Source organism: Mesocricetus auratus, unplaced genomic scaffold (assembly GCF_017639785.1).
Source record: "Mesocricetus auratus isolate SY011 unplaced genomic scaffold, BCM_Maur_2.0 Super-Scaffold_100676, whole genome shotgun sequence".
NCBI lineage: Eukaryota > Metazoa > Chordata > Mammalia > Rodentia > Cricetidae > Mesocricetus > Mesocricetus auratus.
In genome coordinates this window covers 183596221-183612193 of record NW_024429266.1, presented here as the reverse complement: position 1 = coordinate 183612193, position 15973 = coordinate 183596221, and the positions used below count along the sequence as shown (strand labels likewise).

Sequence of the window (15973 nt, the reverse complement as noted above, 5' to 3'; positions counted from 1 at the left end):
TGGAAGTAGCTCAGACTCAGACTCGTCACAGTCTGAAAAGGAACGGTTACTTGCTGAGATCGCGGCCCTTAAAAAAGAACTAAAAAGATTCTAATTAAGGAAAGACAGGACAGGAAGAGAAACCCTTCCCCATACTCTGAAAAAGGGACTCCTCCTATGAGATAACCCAGTCCTTCTCAGACCTGGAGGGAAGACCCAGGGGAGGGGTCCAATGCTGCCCGGTGGTGGCCCCAGTAATGGAAGTTCCAGATCCGAACAATTCTGGACAGGTCATTAGGCGTCATAACCCTTTAAATTTTAAGGATATAAAACAACTTAAAGAGGCAACTTTAAATTATGGAGCACAGGCTCCCTTTACACTTTCCTTAATGGAATCTTTTGCGTCTCTTAATTTGACACCTGGCGATTGGCAGCAGCTTTGCAGAGCAGCTCTGTCGGGGGGAGATTATTTGATTTGGAGAGGTGAGTTTCAGGAAAGATGCAGCCAGACAGCCCAAAGAAATGCACAGGCCGGACTGCCCCAGAGAAATGTGGACATGCTTACAGGAAGTGGTCAATATGCCACCATTCAGCAACAAATGCAATATGACATCGCAGTCTATGCCCAAGTGGCAGCAGCAGCCCAAGGGGCTTGGAAAGCATTGCCTTCCAAGGAAGGAGGGGATCATCTGTCCAAAGTCCTTCAAGGACCTTCCGAACCTTTTCAAGACTTCGTAGACCGTCTCAGTCAGGTAGCAGAAAGAATATTTGGGGGCATTGGGCCTGCGATGCCAGTCATAAAGCAGATGGCATTTGAAAATGCAAATAAATATTGTAAGGAAGCCCTTCGCCCCTATCGCAATAAAAGTCTAAATGACTATATCCGGATCTGTAGGGACACTGATGGGAACTTCATCCAGGACCAAGTGTTAGCTGCTGCTATTCGGCCCCAAGTGGGGAAAGAAAGACCTACTCTGGGAGGGAGAAAAACATGTTTTAGCTGCGGTAGGGAGGGACACTTCCGTAGAGAGTGCCCTCAAAATAGTACTGCGGGTCTCAAGAGACCTGGTTTATGCCCCCGTTGTCAAAGGGGATATCATTGGGCCAATAACTGCTACTCTAAAACTGACAGGGAGGGAAATTTCCTTTCTGCTAATAATAATCAGGGAAACGGGAGGAGGGCCCCGCCCCAGGGCCCCAAAACCAATGTGTACGGGGCAATGACCCCTGCTCTGGGCAGTGGCAGGACTCATTTTCTCCCCCAGAGCAAACCCTTCATATCTCAGACCTCCTTAGAGCCACCTCGGGGAGTGCAGGATTGGACCTCGCTCCCTCTGCCCGGGCAATCCTAACACCGGAAATGGGGATCCAGGCCCTCCCTACTGGGGTGCATGGGCCATTGCCTCCAGGCACGGTCGGACTACTCTTGGGACGGTCCAGTACTATTCTTCGAGGCATCCAGGTACACCCCGGTGTTATAGACCAGGATAGTGAGGGGGAGATTAAAATAATGACATCAGTGGGCAGTGGGGTTGTTGCCATCCCTGCAGGAGAACGGATTGCTCAGATACTCCTTCTCCCTACAGCTCCTTGTGAGGCTAGAAAAATTAAAGAGAAAAGGGGCAACCAAGGTTTTGGAAGTACCGGCCCGGCAGCATTTTGGGTAGCCACTATGGAGAACCGCCCCCATCTTACATTAAAGATAGAAGGCAAGTCCTTTAGGGGCGTCTTAGATTCTGGGGCAGATTTTTCTGTCCTCTCAGATAAATTCTGGCCCCCCACCTGGCCGAAAGAGGAAGGGACAGTGACCCTCCAGGGAATAGGACAGGCTGTGCCCCAAAAAGCCTCAGAATCTTAAAGTGGCAAGACTCTGAAGGCCACACAGGGCTTTTCCAGCCATATGTTTTGCCTGGCCTCCCTATTAACCTCTGGGGACGGGACCTCATGCAAGAAATGGGAGTGGTCCTCACCACTCAGGCACCCAAGTCCAAAAGCAGGGGCCCCCAGATGACGCAAGGGAGGGGCTGGAGCCCGGGGAGGGAACTAGGTAAACTAGAACAGGGAGAGGTTTGCCCTGTGGCATCCCTCCCTTTGGAGACCAGGGCCCCAGGGGATAGGAAGGGTTTTGGCCATTTTTGATGAGGGTCACTGTTGCGCCGCCAGCCCCCATACCCATCACATGGCTATCAGATGATCCAGTATGGGTGGAACAGTGGCCCTTACCAGCGGAGAAACTAAGGGCGGCTCACCAGCTAGTTCAAGAACAATTGGAGGCAGGTCATTTGGTTCCTTCCACGTCCCCTTGGAATACCCCTATATTTGTAATAAAAAAATCTTCAGGGAAATGGAGGTTACTACAAGACTTGAGGGCCGTGAATGCGACCATGCAGCCTATGGGGGCTCTGCAGCCTGGCTTGCCCATGCCTGTGGCCATTCCTAGAGACTGGCATTTGATTGTCATTGATTTGAAGGATTGCTTCTTTTCTATTCCCTTGCATTCTCAAGATAGTCCTCGGTTTGCATTTAGCCTTCCTGCGATTAACTTTAGGGAGCCTGCCCTTCGCTTCCAATGGGTGGTGCTCCCCAAGGGATGGCTAATAGTCCAACTATATGCCAGATTTACGTAGCTGCCTGTTTAGATCCCCTCAGACGTAAGTTCCCTGATCTTTACATTATCCACTACATGGATGATATTCTTTTGGCTGCGGCCGAAGAAAGACAATGTTACATAGCCTTTGCAGAGCTACAGGAGCTTCTGGAGGCCCGAGGATTTATTTTGGCTCCTGAAAAGATCCAAAAGAGACCCCCTTATACTTATTTGGGTCATCAAATTCAACAAACTGGCCTCCGGCCACAAAGACTCCAAATTGATTGTTCAAATTTAAAAACACTTCATGATTGGCAGAGATTCTTGGGAGAGGTGCAATGGTTTCGCCCTTCTCTTTCTATTAAAACAGGGGCTCTTAAAGCGCTTTATGATATTCTTCCTGGGGACCCTGCTCCAACTTCCCCTAGACAGATTACCCCAGAGGCCAGGGAAGCCCTACAATTGTTGTTAAGAAGTATAGAGCAAGCCCACCTTTGGCGTATAGATTATGGGCAGCCCCTTGTTCTGGTTGTACTTTCATCTAGCTTTTCGCCCACTGCCGTGTTTTGGCAGACTGGTCCTATTTATTGGGTACATTTGTCAGCCTCCCCTAAGAAGGTAGTGACCCCTTACTATGATCTCATTTTACAATTGTTGTGGAAGGCGCACAAGTTTAGCATTCAAACCTTTGGAAAGAGTCCTGATAAAATTATCCTTCCTTATGGTAAGGAGGAGGTGGAACATCTACAGATCTTCCATGATGGGTGGACCCTGTTTATTACATCTACAGGCGCACAGTTTGATAACCAATATCCCAACAGCCCCTTGATGTCTTTTTTCAAACAACACCCTGTGATCTTTCCCAAGATTTTAAAGGAGAACCCTCTAGTTGGAGCTCGCTCAGTCTTTACAGACGGCTCCTCCAAGGGTTTTGCGGTGGTGGTTTCTTCTCAGGTACGGAAGAGGGTACCCATAGGGCAGATGTCAGCACAAGCCGCCGAGTTGTTTGCATGCTTGATGGCTTTCCAAATGTTTGAGGGAGAGCCCTTTAATTTATATACTGATAGTGTTTATGTTGCCAACATTGTTAGACCTTTAGAAACTTCTCCATATGTTCTTCCAACCTCCCAGGTTCGTTCCTTATTAGTTCAGCTCCAACATCTTATTTGGCAGCGCATCCACCCTGCTTATGTGGGATTTATTCGTGCACATACTAACCTTCCAGGACCCCTTGCCCAGGGCAATGAAATTGCTGACTCCTTGACCCGCCCTAGGGTCTTATTTACTCAGGAGCAGCTGGCCCACCAGCTCCATGAGAGGTATCATCTAAATGCCCGCTCCATTAAATTTCACACTGGGTGCCCCTTATCCATAGCTACACAGATTACCTCTCAGTGCCCTGATTGTGCCCCTTATCATAATTCTCCCAATGAGGGGGTAAATCCCCGGGGCCTCAGGGCCAACCATCTCTGGCAAATGGATGTCACTCACCTGCCGCAGGCAGGGAAATTAAAATATATGCATGTCTCTGTGGATACGTATTCTAAACTGATTTTTGCCTCTCTCCACTCAGGAGAGAAGATTAAAGATGTTATTTCTCATTGCCTGCAGGCCTTTGCCTACATGGGCGTACCCGATGCCCTAAAAACGGACAATGGCCCTGCCTATGCCAGCAATCGCTTTGCTGCCTTTTGCAGGGAACATCACATTGTCCATTCTTTTGGTATTCCTCACAACCCCACGGGACAGGCTATTGTGGAGCGCACCCATGCCACTCTCAAACAGTATTTTAAGAAAATAAAAAATGGGGAGTATGTTACCTCCCCCAATATTCAGTTATCCACCATACTTTACATTTTAAATTTTTTGACCATAGATCATAATAATTTGTCTGCTATGGAGAGACATTGGAACAAACCCTCCCAGTCCTTGGGATGGGTCAGATGGAAGGATTTGATTACAGGAAAATGGCAGCCACCCACTCCCCTACTAGCTAGGGTCCGAGGGGCTGTTTGTGTTTTCCCTCCAGGAAGTGAGAAGCCCATTTGGGTCCCCGAACGGTGCATCAGGCATGTCGACCCCAATACTACTCCGGATACTAGGAATGCTCACCGTGATAAAGATCCAACCATTGCTGAACACTCAGGTAAGGGAAATATGGGCATTGGTGAGGATTCCCCCCCATGTTGATGCCAGTTAGTCATTCCAGCTCCCTGTTCATCCATTTTATAACACCAATAATACATTGGAAGCGGCTGCTGCCAATGAGATTAAAAAGTCAGAAACTAGACATTCTGAGTTTCCCCCTCCTAAACCTGATACCAGGGTCAGGAAGTAGGGGAATCCAAGAGATTCCCAGCGGCATACGCTTTTAATCCCAACACACCTTTATGCAAGTCCCAGGACAGCCTCCAAACAATACAGAGAAACCCTGACTCAAAAAAAAAAATTTGGTACTGGTATTAATTAAAGAAAAAGACAAAGACAAAGGTATATGGAATGGAAAATTTTGTTTACATTTAAGTTCTATTTTGTGAGTCATCTCTAAAAACTTTTGGCCAAAAGCCTGGCCTCTCTACCTTGCATCTACAGAGTTACAAGGAGTAGGTACGGCTGTACCCCATGACTGTAGCTCAAATGAAGGAATGATAAAAACATATAGGACTTTTTAACCTTTTTAGTTCAAGGATTGGCTGGAGTTGTTCTTTTACATAGATTTCAATTAAGGAAGCTTCATTGCAACAGACTAATCATGACCTAGGGAAAAAGGATGACTAAAAGATGCATGTATGTTCTGAATGTATGGTGTGGCCACACCGGTATGTATGAAATGTGATTGCGAATGTGTGAGTGTGAACTGCTTATATGATTAAAAGGATACTTAAATCCCTTCAAAAATAGTGAAGAAGCTACCTAGATTGTGTTAAATATAGCCAAAAGGAACATCCAGCCAGTCTGTTAATGTTTTAACAGAAAAATTTAAGATACAAATGAGGCCTTGTCAGCTAGTGAGAGTTCTACAGGTTAGATTGGGAAAGACTGCTCACAGACTTCAAATAATTTTCAAAAGTTATTTAGTAAGCCCAATTTACCTAGATAGTTAACCAAGGAGGGTAGACAAATCCTTCTACTGTTATGGTCCAGCTTCAACAGTTCAAAAAAGAAAATTTTTTTAGAAAATAAAAAAGGGGGAATAATGTCCCCAGTCCCCACATGACTCATCAAATAATACACTCCTCATTTAAAAATTTTATAATGTGAATGCCAGTGAGCTTCAGATAGATTCTGGCATGATGGAACTTGAGCAACCATTGCTCAGGTCAAATGGAGACATCCATACACTAGACAGTGGAGAAGACCCTAATTTGGGGTCGAGGGCATGTTTGTGTTTTCTTGCAGGAAAAGAATAAAGCTTCGGCAACTGTCAGACCATTTAGTGAGATGCATGGAGCAGAGAAAAACTGGACCTGAGACCATGGGAGCCTACCTAAGCCAGTTTGAGTGAGATCTCCTAAATCAGTGTTCCTGATTCTTGATGTCATCGAATCTAGAGCCCAAGAAAGAAAGAAAACAGTCGGTTTGAGATTTCCAGTTTCTCAACAGACCTGCTGCATTAACCTTCCGGACCCGTGAGTTTTCATCCCGAAGCCAACAGAGAACTGGAAAGACTAACTGTCTGCCCTTGACACACCTTGAAACAACAGAATTCATTTTGCCAGTTTTCCCTTTAGGGGAAAAAAGGACCCATTTAAAGTATTTGGACATTGGTATGGACTATGAGTGGCAAAAGCCTCTTTTCAGTATTTGAACAGGACATGGTCACTTGATGGTTCCTGTTTCTGGAATCACGACTAGGCCAGTGTATTTTTCTGGAGAAATGCAACTTGTCCTAATGTGACAACTATTGTTCATATTTTTTATAATGCTACATGTGTAACATCAATGATTGTACCTAATGTATCTGTGCAAGTGCACTTTCTAAATGCTTTCCTGAGCAGATCTTGAAACGATTGGAAACTTTATCAAATTGTAAATGTAAATCACATGCGGGTTACCCTTGTAAGAGACGAAGGCTGGTAGAATGTTATGGCCCAGATCTGGTGATGGGTATGGTAATGGAGAGGCGCTATGTCAATGGGGGTCCTGGAAATGGTGGCAGTGGCGGTAGGCATTCTGGCTTTATGCCGAGCTCAAACGTGCCTTGTTCCAGAGACAAGAGATCCGTAACCAAGTATTAGCTTAGCCCATGGCAATCCCGATAGCCATGAAGGTTGGTTACAGATGATTTAAGGTTGGGGTATCTCCGATGACGGGCAACCTGTGGGGAAGACCCTTCCCACCTAAAACAGGGGTTCAAGGTCCCCCAAAGACGGGAAAGGGAGGGTGACCCTACTTGACCTAAGCCAGGAGTGCCTCATTTGAAAATAAAAAGGGGTGAATTGTGGGAACACCAGACCTTGAGCAGAGACCCACTTCCCCTTCTGCCTGGGAGTAGGCAGCTGTAAGACAATGTTTAGTAAAAACATGTTTACTAAAAACGATACAATAAGTTCCTGGCCACTTCCCCTTCTGCCTGGGAGTAGGCAGCTGTAAGGCAATGTTTAGTAAAAACATGTTTACTAAAAATGATACAATAAGTTCCTGGGAAAGGCCTTCCCACAGAAACCGCCCTGACCTCGACCTTGTCCAAAGACTAACCGCACCTTCAAAAACCCACACACATCCACCTCTGGTGTCAGAGCAGAACCAGCGAGGGTAGAGGAGAGAGCAGAAGCTTCTCTGGTGGGAGCTTTTCTTAGGAAGTTTTTCTTGAACCTTTTTGGAGCCTGTTAAAAGTTCTCTTTATATTGTTGAACGAGTCTCTGTGTTGTCAATCCCCGACACCCTCCGCACGTTCTCGGACACAGGCCGCACAGCAGACGTGACAGTGTTTTTTTCTTTATTGTTATTTTATGTGGATGAGTGTTTTGCCTGCATTGATGTCTATGCACCATGTGAATGCAGTGCCTGTGGAGCCCAAAAGAGGGCGTTGGCTCACCTGAGACGGGAGTTACAGATGGTTGTGAGCTGCCTTGTGAATACTAAGAATTTTTTTGGGGGGGGTTTTCGAGACAGGGTTTCTCTGTATTGTTTTGGAGGCTGTCCTGGAACTCGCTCTGTAGACCAGGCTGGCCTCGAACTCACAGAGATCCGCCTGCCTCTGTCTCCTGAGTGCTGGGATTAAAGGTGTGCTTCACCAACGCCCAGCTTTTTAATACTAAGAATTAAACCCAGGTCCTCTAGAAGAGCATTCAGGGCTCTTAAGGGCTGAGTCATCTCTCCAGCCCCCAAATTTAAATCTTTTTGTCTTTCAGAGATAAGAATAAAATAAAAATTAAAAACTTACTGAATAGGAAAAAACATTTGCAGATAATATATCTGATAAAGAACTTCTATCTGACAGGGGGTGGGGGGCCCTAGGTCCTACCCCAAATGATGTAACAGACTTTAATGCTCCCCCATTGGAAGCCTCACCCTCCGTGAGAAGTGGATGGGGGGGGTGGGGTGGGGGTTGGTAAGGAGTGGGAGAATGGGAGGGAGAGGGAACTGGGATTGGTATGTAAAATAAGATACTTTGTTTGTTTGTTTGTTTGTTTTTTGTTTTTCAAGGCAGGGTTTCTCTGTGGCTTTGGAGGCTGTCCTGGAACTAGCTCTTGTAGAACAGGCTGGTCTTGAACTCACAGAGATCCGCCTGCCTCTGCCTCCCAATTGCTGGGTTTAAAGGCATGCACCACCAACACCCAGCCAGAATATATAAGAAGCTCTTGCAGCTCAATAAAAAACTAATTTGAGAAATGGAGAGATACCTCAGCAGTTAAGAGCACTGACTGCTCTTCCAGAAGACATGTGTTCAGTTCCCAGCACCCTCACACAGATATACATGCAGGCAAAACACCAATGCGCATAACATAAAAATAAATAAACTTAAAAAAATAAATTAATTTGAAAATGGGCAAAGGATCTACTTAGACACAAATGGCCAATAAACACAAGAAAAGGTGCTCTGTGTCACAACCATCAGAGAAATACAGAGCAAAACTACAAACAGATACCAGTTCACACCCTTAGGATGCTGGAAATTTAAAGTGTTGCTACGAATGTAAACAAACAGAAGCTTCCTACAGTGCTGATGGGGATCCAGAATGCTGCATTTGGGGGTTTTTCTTGAAGAGTCTTACCATTGCTCTGTGTACCCAAGAGAAATGAAGATCTGTGTCTGCAAAAATCCTTGTTATATGATGCAAACTCCCAGAATTTGGGGTTAAAATGAACTAAGGTGGATTTTTGATGTATTTGTGTAAGAGATTTCTTAGGAGAGTTTTGGTTTGTTGTTTGTTTTCATTTGATTTAGGGTCTTGTTTGTTTTTGCTTGGTATTTTGAGACAGGGTTTATCTGTGTTATAGTCCTGGCTGTCTTGGAACTCACTCTGTACACCAGGTTAGTCTCCAACTCACAGAGAGCCACCTACCTCTGCCTCCGAAGTGTTAGAATTAAAGTCCTGTGCCACCACTGCCCCCTTAGGAAAGTTACTAATACCGTAGGAAGACAGCATGGTGGGGGGGGCTCTGAGGAGCACTCAAACTCTAGCAGGCTTTAGCTGGAGCTCCTCTTACAGGTTTCAGAGGTGTGGGGAGGTCCTTTGTCTACAGTTGATTAGTAGCCAATAGTATGAGAGTCAGGTGCTCTCTGGTTCCTGGGTAGCATGGGAAGTGGAAAAGGTTTGGTCCTTTAGTGACTGTGTGCCCATCCTGTGGGAGGTGTGGTGGTTTGAAGGAGAAGACCCCCATAGGCGTATGTATTGGAATGCTTGGTGACCAGTTGGTAGAGCTATTTGGGAAGGACTAGGAAGTGTAGCCTTGTTGGAGGAGGTGCGTCACTAGGGGTGGGCTCTGAGGTTTCAAAAACCCACACCATTCCTAGTTGGCTCTCTCTCTCTCTCTCTCTCTCTCTCTCTCTCTCTCTCTCTCTCTCTCTCTCTCTCTCTGCCTATGTGTGCACTAGATGCAAGTTCTCAGCTGCTGCAGCAGCATCATGCTTACCCGCCTGTTTCCATGTTTCCCACTACGGTGGTCATGGACTCCAATCCTCTGAAACTGTAGTCAGGCCCAGTAAACTCTTTCTCCTGTAAGTTGCCTTGGTCGTTAGGACTCTTCACAGCAATGGAAAAATAATTTAAGACAAGCAGTGTCACTTACGGCCCCTGAAAGCTTTGAGACCTTGTTAAACTTTCTTTCGGGAAATGAGAATTTCAGAGTCACAGACAGTCACGATATCGCCCCTGCCTCTGCTTTTACGGAATCTGTGAGAGTAAAGACAGAAGGGGCAGCTGAAGGGGACTGTGGCCTGAATATCCCTTAGCCTGAACCAACACACAAATGTTCATAGTACTATTTAGAATATGCCAAAATTGGTCATAACCCAAATGTCTGTCTACTGAGAAGTAGGTAAATCATATAATTCCATACAATGGACTGTTACTTGGTGTCAAAGAGGAATGAAGTATTATTAGTACATTAGAGCATAGATGACCCTTGCTGAGTTGAAAAACAAAAACCAGTCCCAAGTGGTCATCCATTAATGATAATTTTTTACATGAGATACCCATACTACATGAGAACAGGGGTGCAGTAGTTGGCCGGTTGTGGAAGGGAAGGGTAAGTGGAAGCTGTGACCTCGGGAGAGATGACAAAAATGTTTTAAAACCAATTATGGTGATGTGATGTGCACATCGCTGAACAGACAAGAAACTGCTCAAGTGGGAGAATTACAATTTACCCACTTCAGCCTCTCTCCCACTGCCCTGTAAGGTGTTTTCCCATGATCCGTTCTTCGTCTTCAAGATCGTTCCTCTCATCAGTGGACAGCCCTCACCATTAAAGTTTCAACAGATACAAGATCCACCCCAAACAAGGGCAAAGCTACACCATGACTGCAGGGAAGGTTTCCAATTTCTTTTTTCTCTTCTTTTTAAACAAGCTTCAGTTTCAGTAACTTTTGTGCCTTGTACACACATTCGCGAGCATGCACACACACACACACACACACACACACACACGTGTACACACATTCTGACCCCCTAGAAAGGCAAAAAAAAAAAAAAACAACCCACCTCACGCAACTCTACTTTTCCTGTGGAATTACCATATTCAACTGTGTATCTTGTTTATATACAGTGTGCAGGCAGATTGTTCTGTCTTTGTGGTTTGTATGCCTCCAAGGTCCTTAACAATGATTCAGTGTTTATTGAAGGAAAATATTGCATACTGTTCTGTACCAGAAACAATACAGCTTTGTGTTTGAAAATGAGACCTTTTGTATCTTACAGCAGGAAGAATTTTATATAGGTTGGTGGAGCTGAATTGTTAATTCCCTCTTCACTGACAATCATAGATTCTATTAAAACATTTTCTTCTTCCTTTTCTACTTTTTTTAAAAGATGGGTTTTCACTGTGTAGCCTTAACTGGATATGTAGACCAGGCTGGCCTCAAACTGACAGATCTGCCTGTGCTTCCCAAGTGCAGGAATCAAAGGTGTTTGCTATCAAGACTGGTTTTTTGTTTTTTTGTTTTTGGTTTTTCAAGACAGGGCTTCTCTGTATTGTTTTGGAGCCTGTCCTGGAACTCACTCTGTAGACCAGGCTGGCCTCGAACTCACAGAGATCCGCCTGCCTCTGCCTCCCGGGTGCTGGGATTCAAGGCGTACGCAACCAATGTCCGGCTAGCTACCAAGATTGTTGACACCATGACTTAGTCTCATTTATCAAGCCTTGTCACTCCATTTTTGCCATTCGGGATCAAGTCTTTAAGTAAACAAGTCCAAGAGAGACTAAAATAATAAAAATTTGTACAAAAAGAACCTCAGCTGGGGCTGGAGAGATGGCTCAGACGTTAAGAGCACTCCCTATTCTTGCAGTGGCCCCAATTTGGTTCTCAAAAAAAATCCTCAGGTATCATCTGGCTCAGTAAACATGAATGAAGATGTCTTAGACATACTAGCTCTAGGGAAGCCCACTGATGAATATATGGCCTCATGACAACAAACAGAATTAACTAGCTGAACAAGAAAACCCAGAGAAAATGGATTGTTTTCAGTCATCACATTTCAGAATGGACTGCTGTTCAATGAAAGCTCATTGACACAGACTTAACAATTTAAATAAGACAATCACCCTAAACCAGGCAGTGGTGGTGCACACCTTTAATCCCAGCACTCTGGAGGCAGAAGCAAGCAGATATCTATGAGTTCCAGGACAGCCTGGTCTACAGAGTTAGTTCCAGGACAGCGCAGCCAGGGCTACAAAGAGAAACCTATCTCCAAAAACCAAAAAAATAAATAAAAATAAAAAGCATTCCAAGCCAGCCTGAGCTTGAATTAGACTCACTTTTTGCTTGCATGTATGTCTGCATACCATGATACCATGTGCATGCCTGGTCTCCATAGAGTCCAGGAACTGGAGCTAAACAGCTGTGGGTCCTCTGGAAGATGGCTGTTAACTGCTGAGCTATCTCTCCAACCCCAGACTCTGTCCCAAAAACCAAACCAAAACAAAAATAGCTTGCATGAAAGTATGCAAGAAAAATTCCTCTGAGCCAGGAGGTAGTGGCTTATACCTTTAATCCCAGCACTTGGGAGGCAGTGGCAGGCGGATCTGTGAGAGTTCCAGGCTAAGCTGGTTTACAGCATGAGTTCCAGGACAGCCAGAGCCACACAGAGAAGCCCTGTCTTGAAAAAACCTTAAAAAAAAAATTCCCTGGATTATCTTTTTGTAATTTCTAGAATGCTCATCAAAGTGATTTTTATTTAAAAAAAATGTATGAAAAGTGTCATATTGACTGGGCATGTGCCACAAGTCTTAAAAACCAGCACTAAGGAGGCAGGTTGGTCTCTATGAGTTCAAGGCTAGCCTGGTCTACATAGTGAGTTGAAGGACAGCCAGGATTATGTAGAGACCCTGCCTCAACAAAATAAACAAAAGAAAAATGTCAGCCGGGTGTTGGTGGCGCAAGCCTTTAGTCCCAGCACTCGGGAGGCAGAGGCAGGAGGATCTTTGTGAGTTCGAGACCAGCCTAATCTACAAAGAGCTTAGTTCCAGGACAGCCTCCAAAACAATACAGAGAAACCCTGTCTCCAAAAACCGGAAAAAAAAAGAAAAAAGTCACAGTGAATCTTTTACAATTAATATATTCTAACAAAAACAAAACCCAGGCAGAGGGTATGTTTTACTGTGGCACAAGTACCCAGTATATTCAAGATATCAGCACTATCATACACATCCGTCCCTTAAAGAAGCCAACTCATGCTTCCAAGTGCTTTACTTTCATCTGCACATCTCTCTCATAACCCTGGTGCTTACAAATATCCAGGAAACAAGTTCATTTCACATCTACCGAGGAGTTTTTGTAGCTTCTGAGGAGCAACTCAGCCTCCCCTCCCTGTGCTCTCACATGGCACTTGGCATGTATTAAAAAAGGTGAGAAGCCGGGCGTTGGTGGCGCACGCCTTTAGTCCCAGCACTCGGGAGGCAGAGGCAGGCGGATCTCTGTGAGTTCAAGGCCAGCCTGGTCTACAGAGCGAGTTCCAGGACAGCCTCCAAAACAATACAGAGAAACCCTGTCTCGAAAAACCAAAAAAATAAATAAATAAATAAAATAAAAAAATAAAAATAAAAAAGGTGAGAAAGACCAGGTGTGGTGGCACACACAGCTACCTCAGCACCCAGAAGGCAGAGGCAGAGAAACGTCCATTTACAAGAGGCCAGCCTGCTGGGTATAGTGAGTTCTAGGCCAGAATTACTAAAATCCTGCCCCACCCCAAAAACTTTAAAGGAGGTACTAGTACAGTTGGTGGAATGCTTGCCTAGAACATAGGAAATCCTGGTGTGGTTTCTTTTCTTTTTTTTTAAGATTTTTTTTTTTTTTTTTTTTTTGGTTTTACGAGACAGGGTTTCTCTGTTTTGGAGGCTGTCGGTAGAGCCTGGCCTTGAACTCACAGAGATCCGCCTGCCTCTGCCTCCCGAGTGCTGGGATTAAAGGCGGGCGCCACCAACGCCTGGCTAAGATTTATTTTATTATGTGATGTATTCCTGCATGACAGAAGAGGGCACCAGCTCTTATCATGGATGGTTGTGAGCCACCATGTGGTTGCTGGGAATTGAACTCAGGACCTCTGGAAGAGCAGCCGATGCTCTTAACATCTGAGCCATCTCTCCAGTCCCCTGGTGTGGTTTCTAACACTGCATAAAACTGGATGTGGTTCAAGGTCACCCTCTGAAACACATCTTCACTCAGGTTAGTTAACCTAATTGATGAGAGTGGTATTTAGAAACAACAGCATCGTTACATTTCCAAGAGGCCTGGTAGCTCAATGGCAGAGTATTCCTCTAGAACAAGAAAGCCCCTGGGTTTTGTCTCTATGATTACATAAAAAAAAAAAAAAAAAGGAACAACGTCAGTGCCAACAATAAATGATTCTAATTGACAAAAGTATAATTGAACTGTAAATAAGGTCTTAATAGAAGACCCCACAACTTAGGGACGCAGACTTCAGTCTGAATGAATGAGTAGAAGCAGCATTGTGAGGAACATACAGTGTGCATATCACATTCCAAAAAGGCCCATTTTATTACAGAGAGCACACTGAGCTCTTTCCTTGAAAGGGCAAGTCCTGTTCCCCTTCTCCAGGGTGACAAGTGTGTCTCTCTTCTGGAGTTTCGTGTTCTCTGTTCTATCGGTACTTCCCATGCCGGTTAAAGTGTTTGTAGAGATATCGGATTCGCTTGTTAAGGTTGTGCAGGTCCTCGGTGAACATTCTGTTTCCAACCATTTTCTTCTTCCGGATACAACGCTGTAATTCATTTCCTCTCCAGCCTCGAAGCCATACTGGGCCCTTGATCAGTTCTTTAGGGTGTTTTTCGAAATTCCCTGTAATGTGAGGAGAGAATGTGTTAGTTTCAAGAGAGGAGAAGGCAGCAAGGCCAGCTAAGCCTTCAGCCCAGTTCTGTCTCCCTGGGCAGGACTTACAGACAAGACACACACATAATAGTACAAAGTACACTCTTTGGGGCTCAGCAGTTAGGTTTGCCAGCTGTCTGCAAGGCCAGTTCTGGGGGAAGCCTGACTCCCTGTACATGAGGCCTTTCTTGAACAGTAAGCAGTACATATGGTAAAACAGGCAAGCGTGTGCACGCACACACACCTTTAAAAAAAATCAAGACTTTGTAGCCAGAATGTTTGGGGTTCAAACACTGACACCACTATTCCTAGCTCTGGGCACTCAGAACAGCACACAACGAGCTGCATTAGTAGGACTGGGCCCCACACTATTCTCTGCAACGCAGCCTGGTCTCTTGCCTGCCTTAGGCTCCAGCTTGTGCCAAGGCTGCCCTGAGCACATCGCTATTCTCTACGCAAACAAAAACAAAATAGTCGACAGAGCACAATAGTCCTTCCGAAACTAGGAATCAAGTCCTACCCAGGATTCCGATGTTGTCATATACACCAAACAGAGCCCTCTTCTCGTTCCAGCGATCAACCACTCTGGGGGCTGGGAGAGTAAGCCTGACGCGGGTCAATAGTGGAACACCTAGGAATGGAAGGGATAGAGACTGAACCGGCGCTGCCCACTCACAAGCCGTCCGCGGCTCGTCTCCTCCACGCACTACCCACTTACCCTGAGAGAAGTTTCTGCACGCCAAGGGCAGCAAGCCCCACAGGCTCCTACTTGCCACCCACGGAAGACTCCCTGCCATGCCTGTCCACCTCAATAGGGCACCAAACCAGCCAGGAAAATGGGGACCAAGTGTGGGTTTCAAAGGACACGGTCTCAGCAGGGTCTCACACGGCCCTGACAGTCACGGGAGCCATCTTGGGCCTTTACCCAGGTAGCTTTGGGAGCAGACCCGCCTTGGCGCGCACTGCCCCAGCCACAAGCTCCGCCCTTCAAGTTCCGGCCTATCCAGCGCGCCCAGCTCAGATACTTCCGGTTTGTGCACTGGAAATTTTTTCTACCGCCGCGGCACGTTTCTTGTCGCAGACTAGGACGCCCTCAAACATAACCGTAGAAGTAAACCCTCTCCTGTTTCCTTAGGCGTCCTCAACTGCGAGGGGAGTGGAGGATGGGAGCCCGGCGCTACGGCAGGGTCCCCTTGCGCCTCGCAACAGGGTTCTGCTGATACAGTGCTTTCTCTCAGTTTACGGGGCGCGGTGGCTGGCGGGGCGTCGCATGGTAAAACCTGGGCTGGGTCAGACAGCCTGGCTCTGCCTCCGGGCCTGCGGGAGGACAGCGGGTCACCATTGCAGGGACGGATCACCGCGGAGAGCCCCGAGAGAGCCGAGCCCCTGGGCCCCGCCCCGCCCGCTGGCCCCGC

The 15973-nt window shown here is 46.1% G+C and overlaps 1 protein-coding gene across 1 annotated transcript; it reads right to left on the bottom strand.

Moving 5' to 3' along the window:
* Nucleotides 1–14204: 14204 nt before the first annotated feature.
* Nucleotides 14205–15945, bottom strand: Mrpl51 (mitochondrial ribosomal protein L51). Its single transcript, XM_005084047.4, has 3 exons — nt 15277–15945; nt 15079–15189; nt 14205–14528 (listed from the first exon to the last, which is right to left on the bottom strand). Exons 1-3 carry the CDS (start codon nt 15353–15355, stop codon nt 14332–14334), a joined length of 387 nt encoding a protein of 128 aa, XP_005084104.1. The 5' UTR covers nt 15356–15945; the 3' UTR covers nt 14205–14331.
* Nucleotides 15946–15973: the final 28 nt, after the last annotated feature.

Excerpts from the sequence above, each read along its gene's own strand:
- Mrpl51 (XM_005084047.4), bottom strand. The coding sequence starts at position 15,355 with ATGGCAGGGAGTCTTCCGTGGGTGGCAAGTAGGAGCCTGTGGGGCTTG. Across the intron at positions 15,190-15,276 it reads GTGCAGAAACTTCTCTCAGG|GTGTTCCACTATTGACCCGC; the intron begins GTAAGTGGGTAG and ends TTCCATTCCTAG. Across the intron at positions 14,529-15,078 it reads TGACAACATCGGAATCCTGG|GGAATTTCGAAAAACACCCT; the intron begins GTAGGACTTGAT and ends CTCACATTACAG.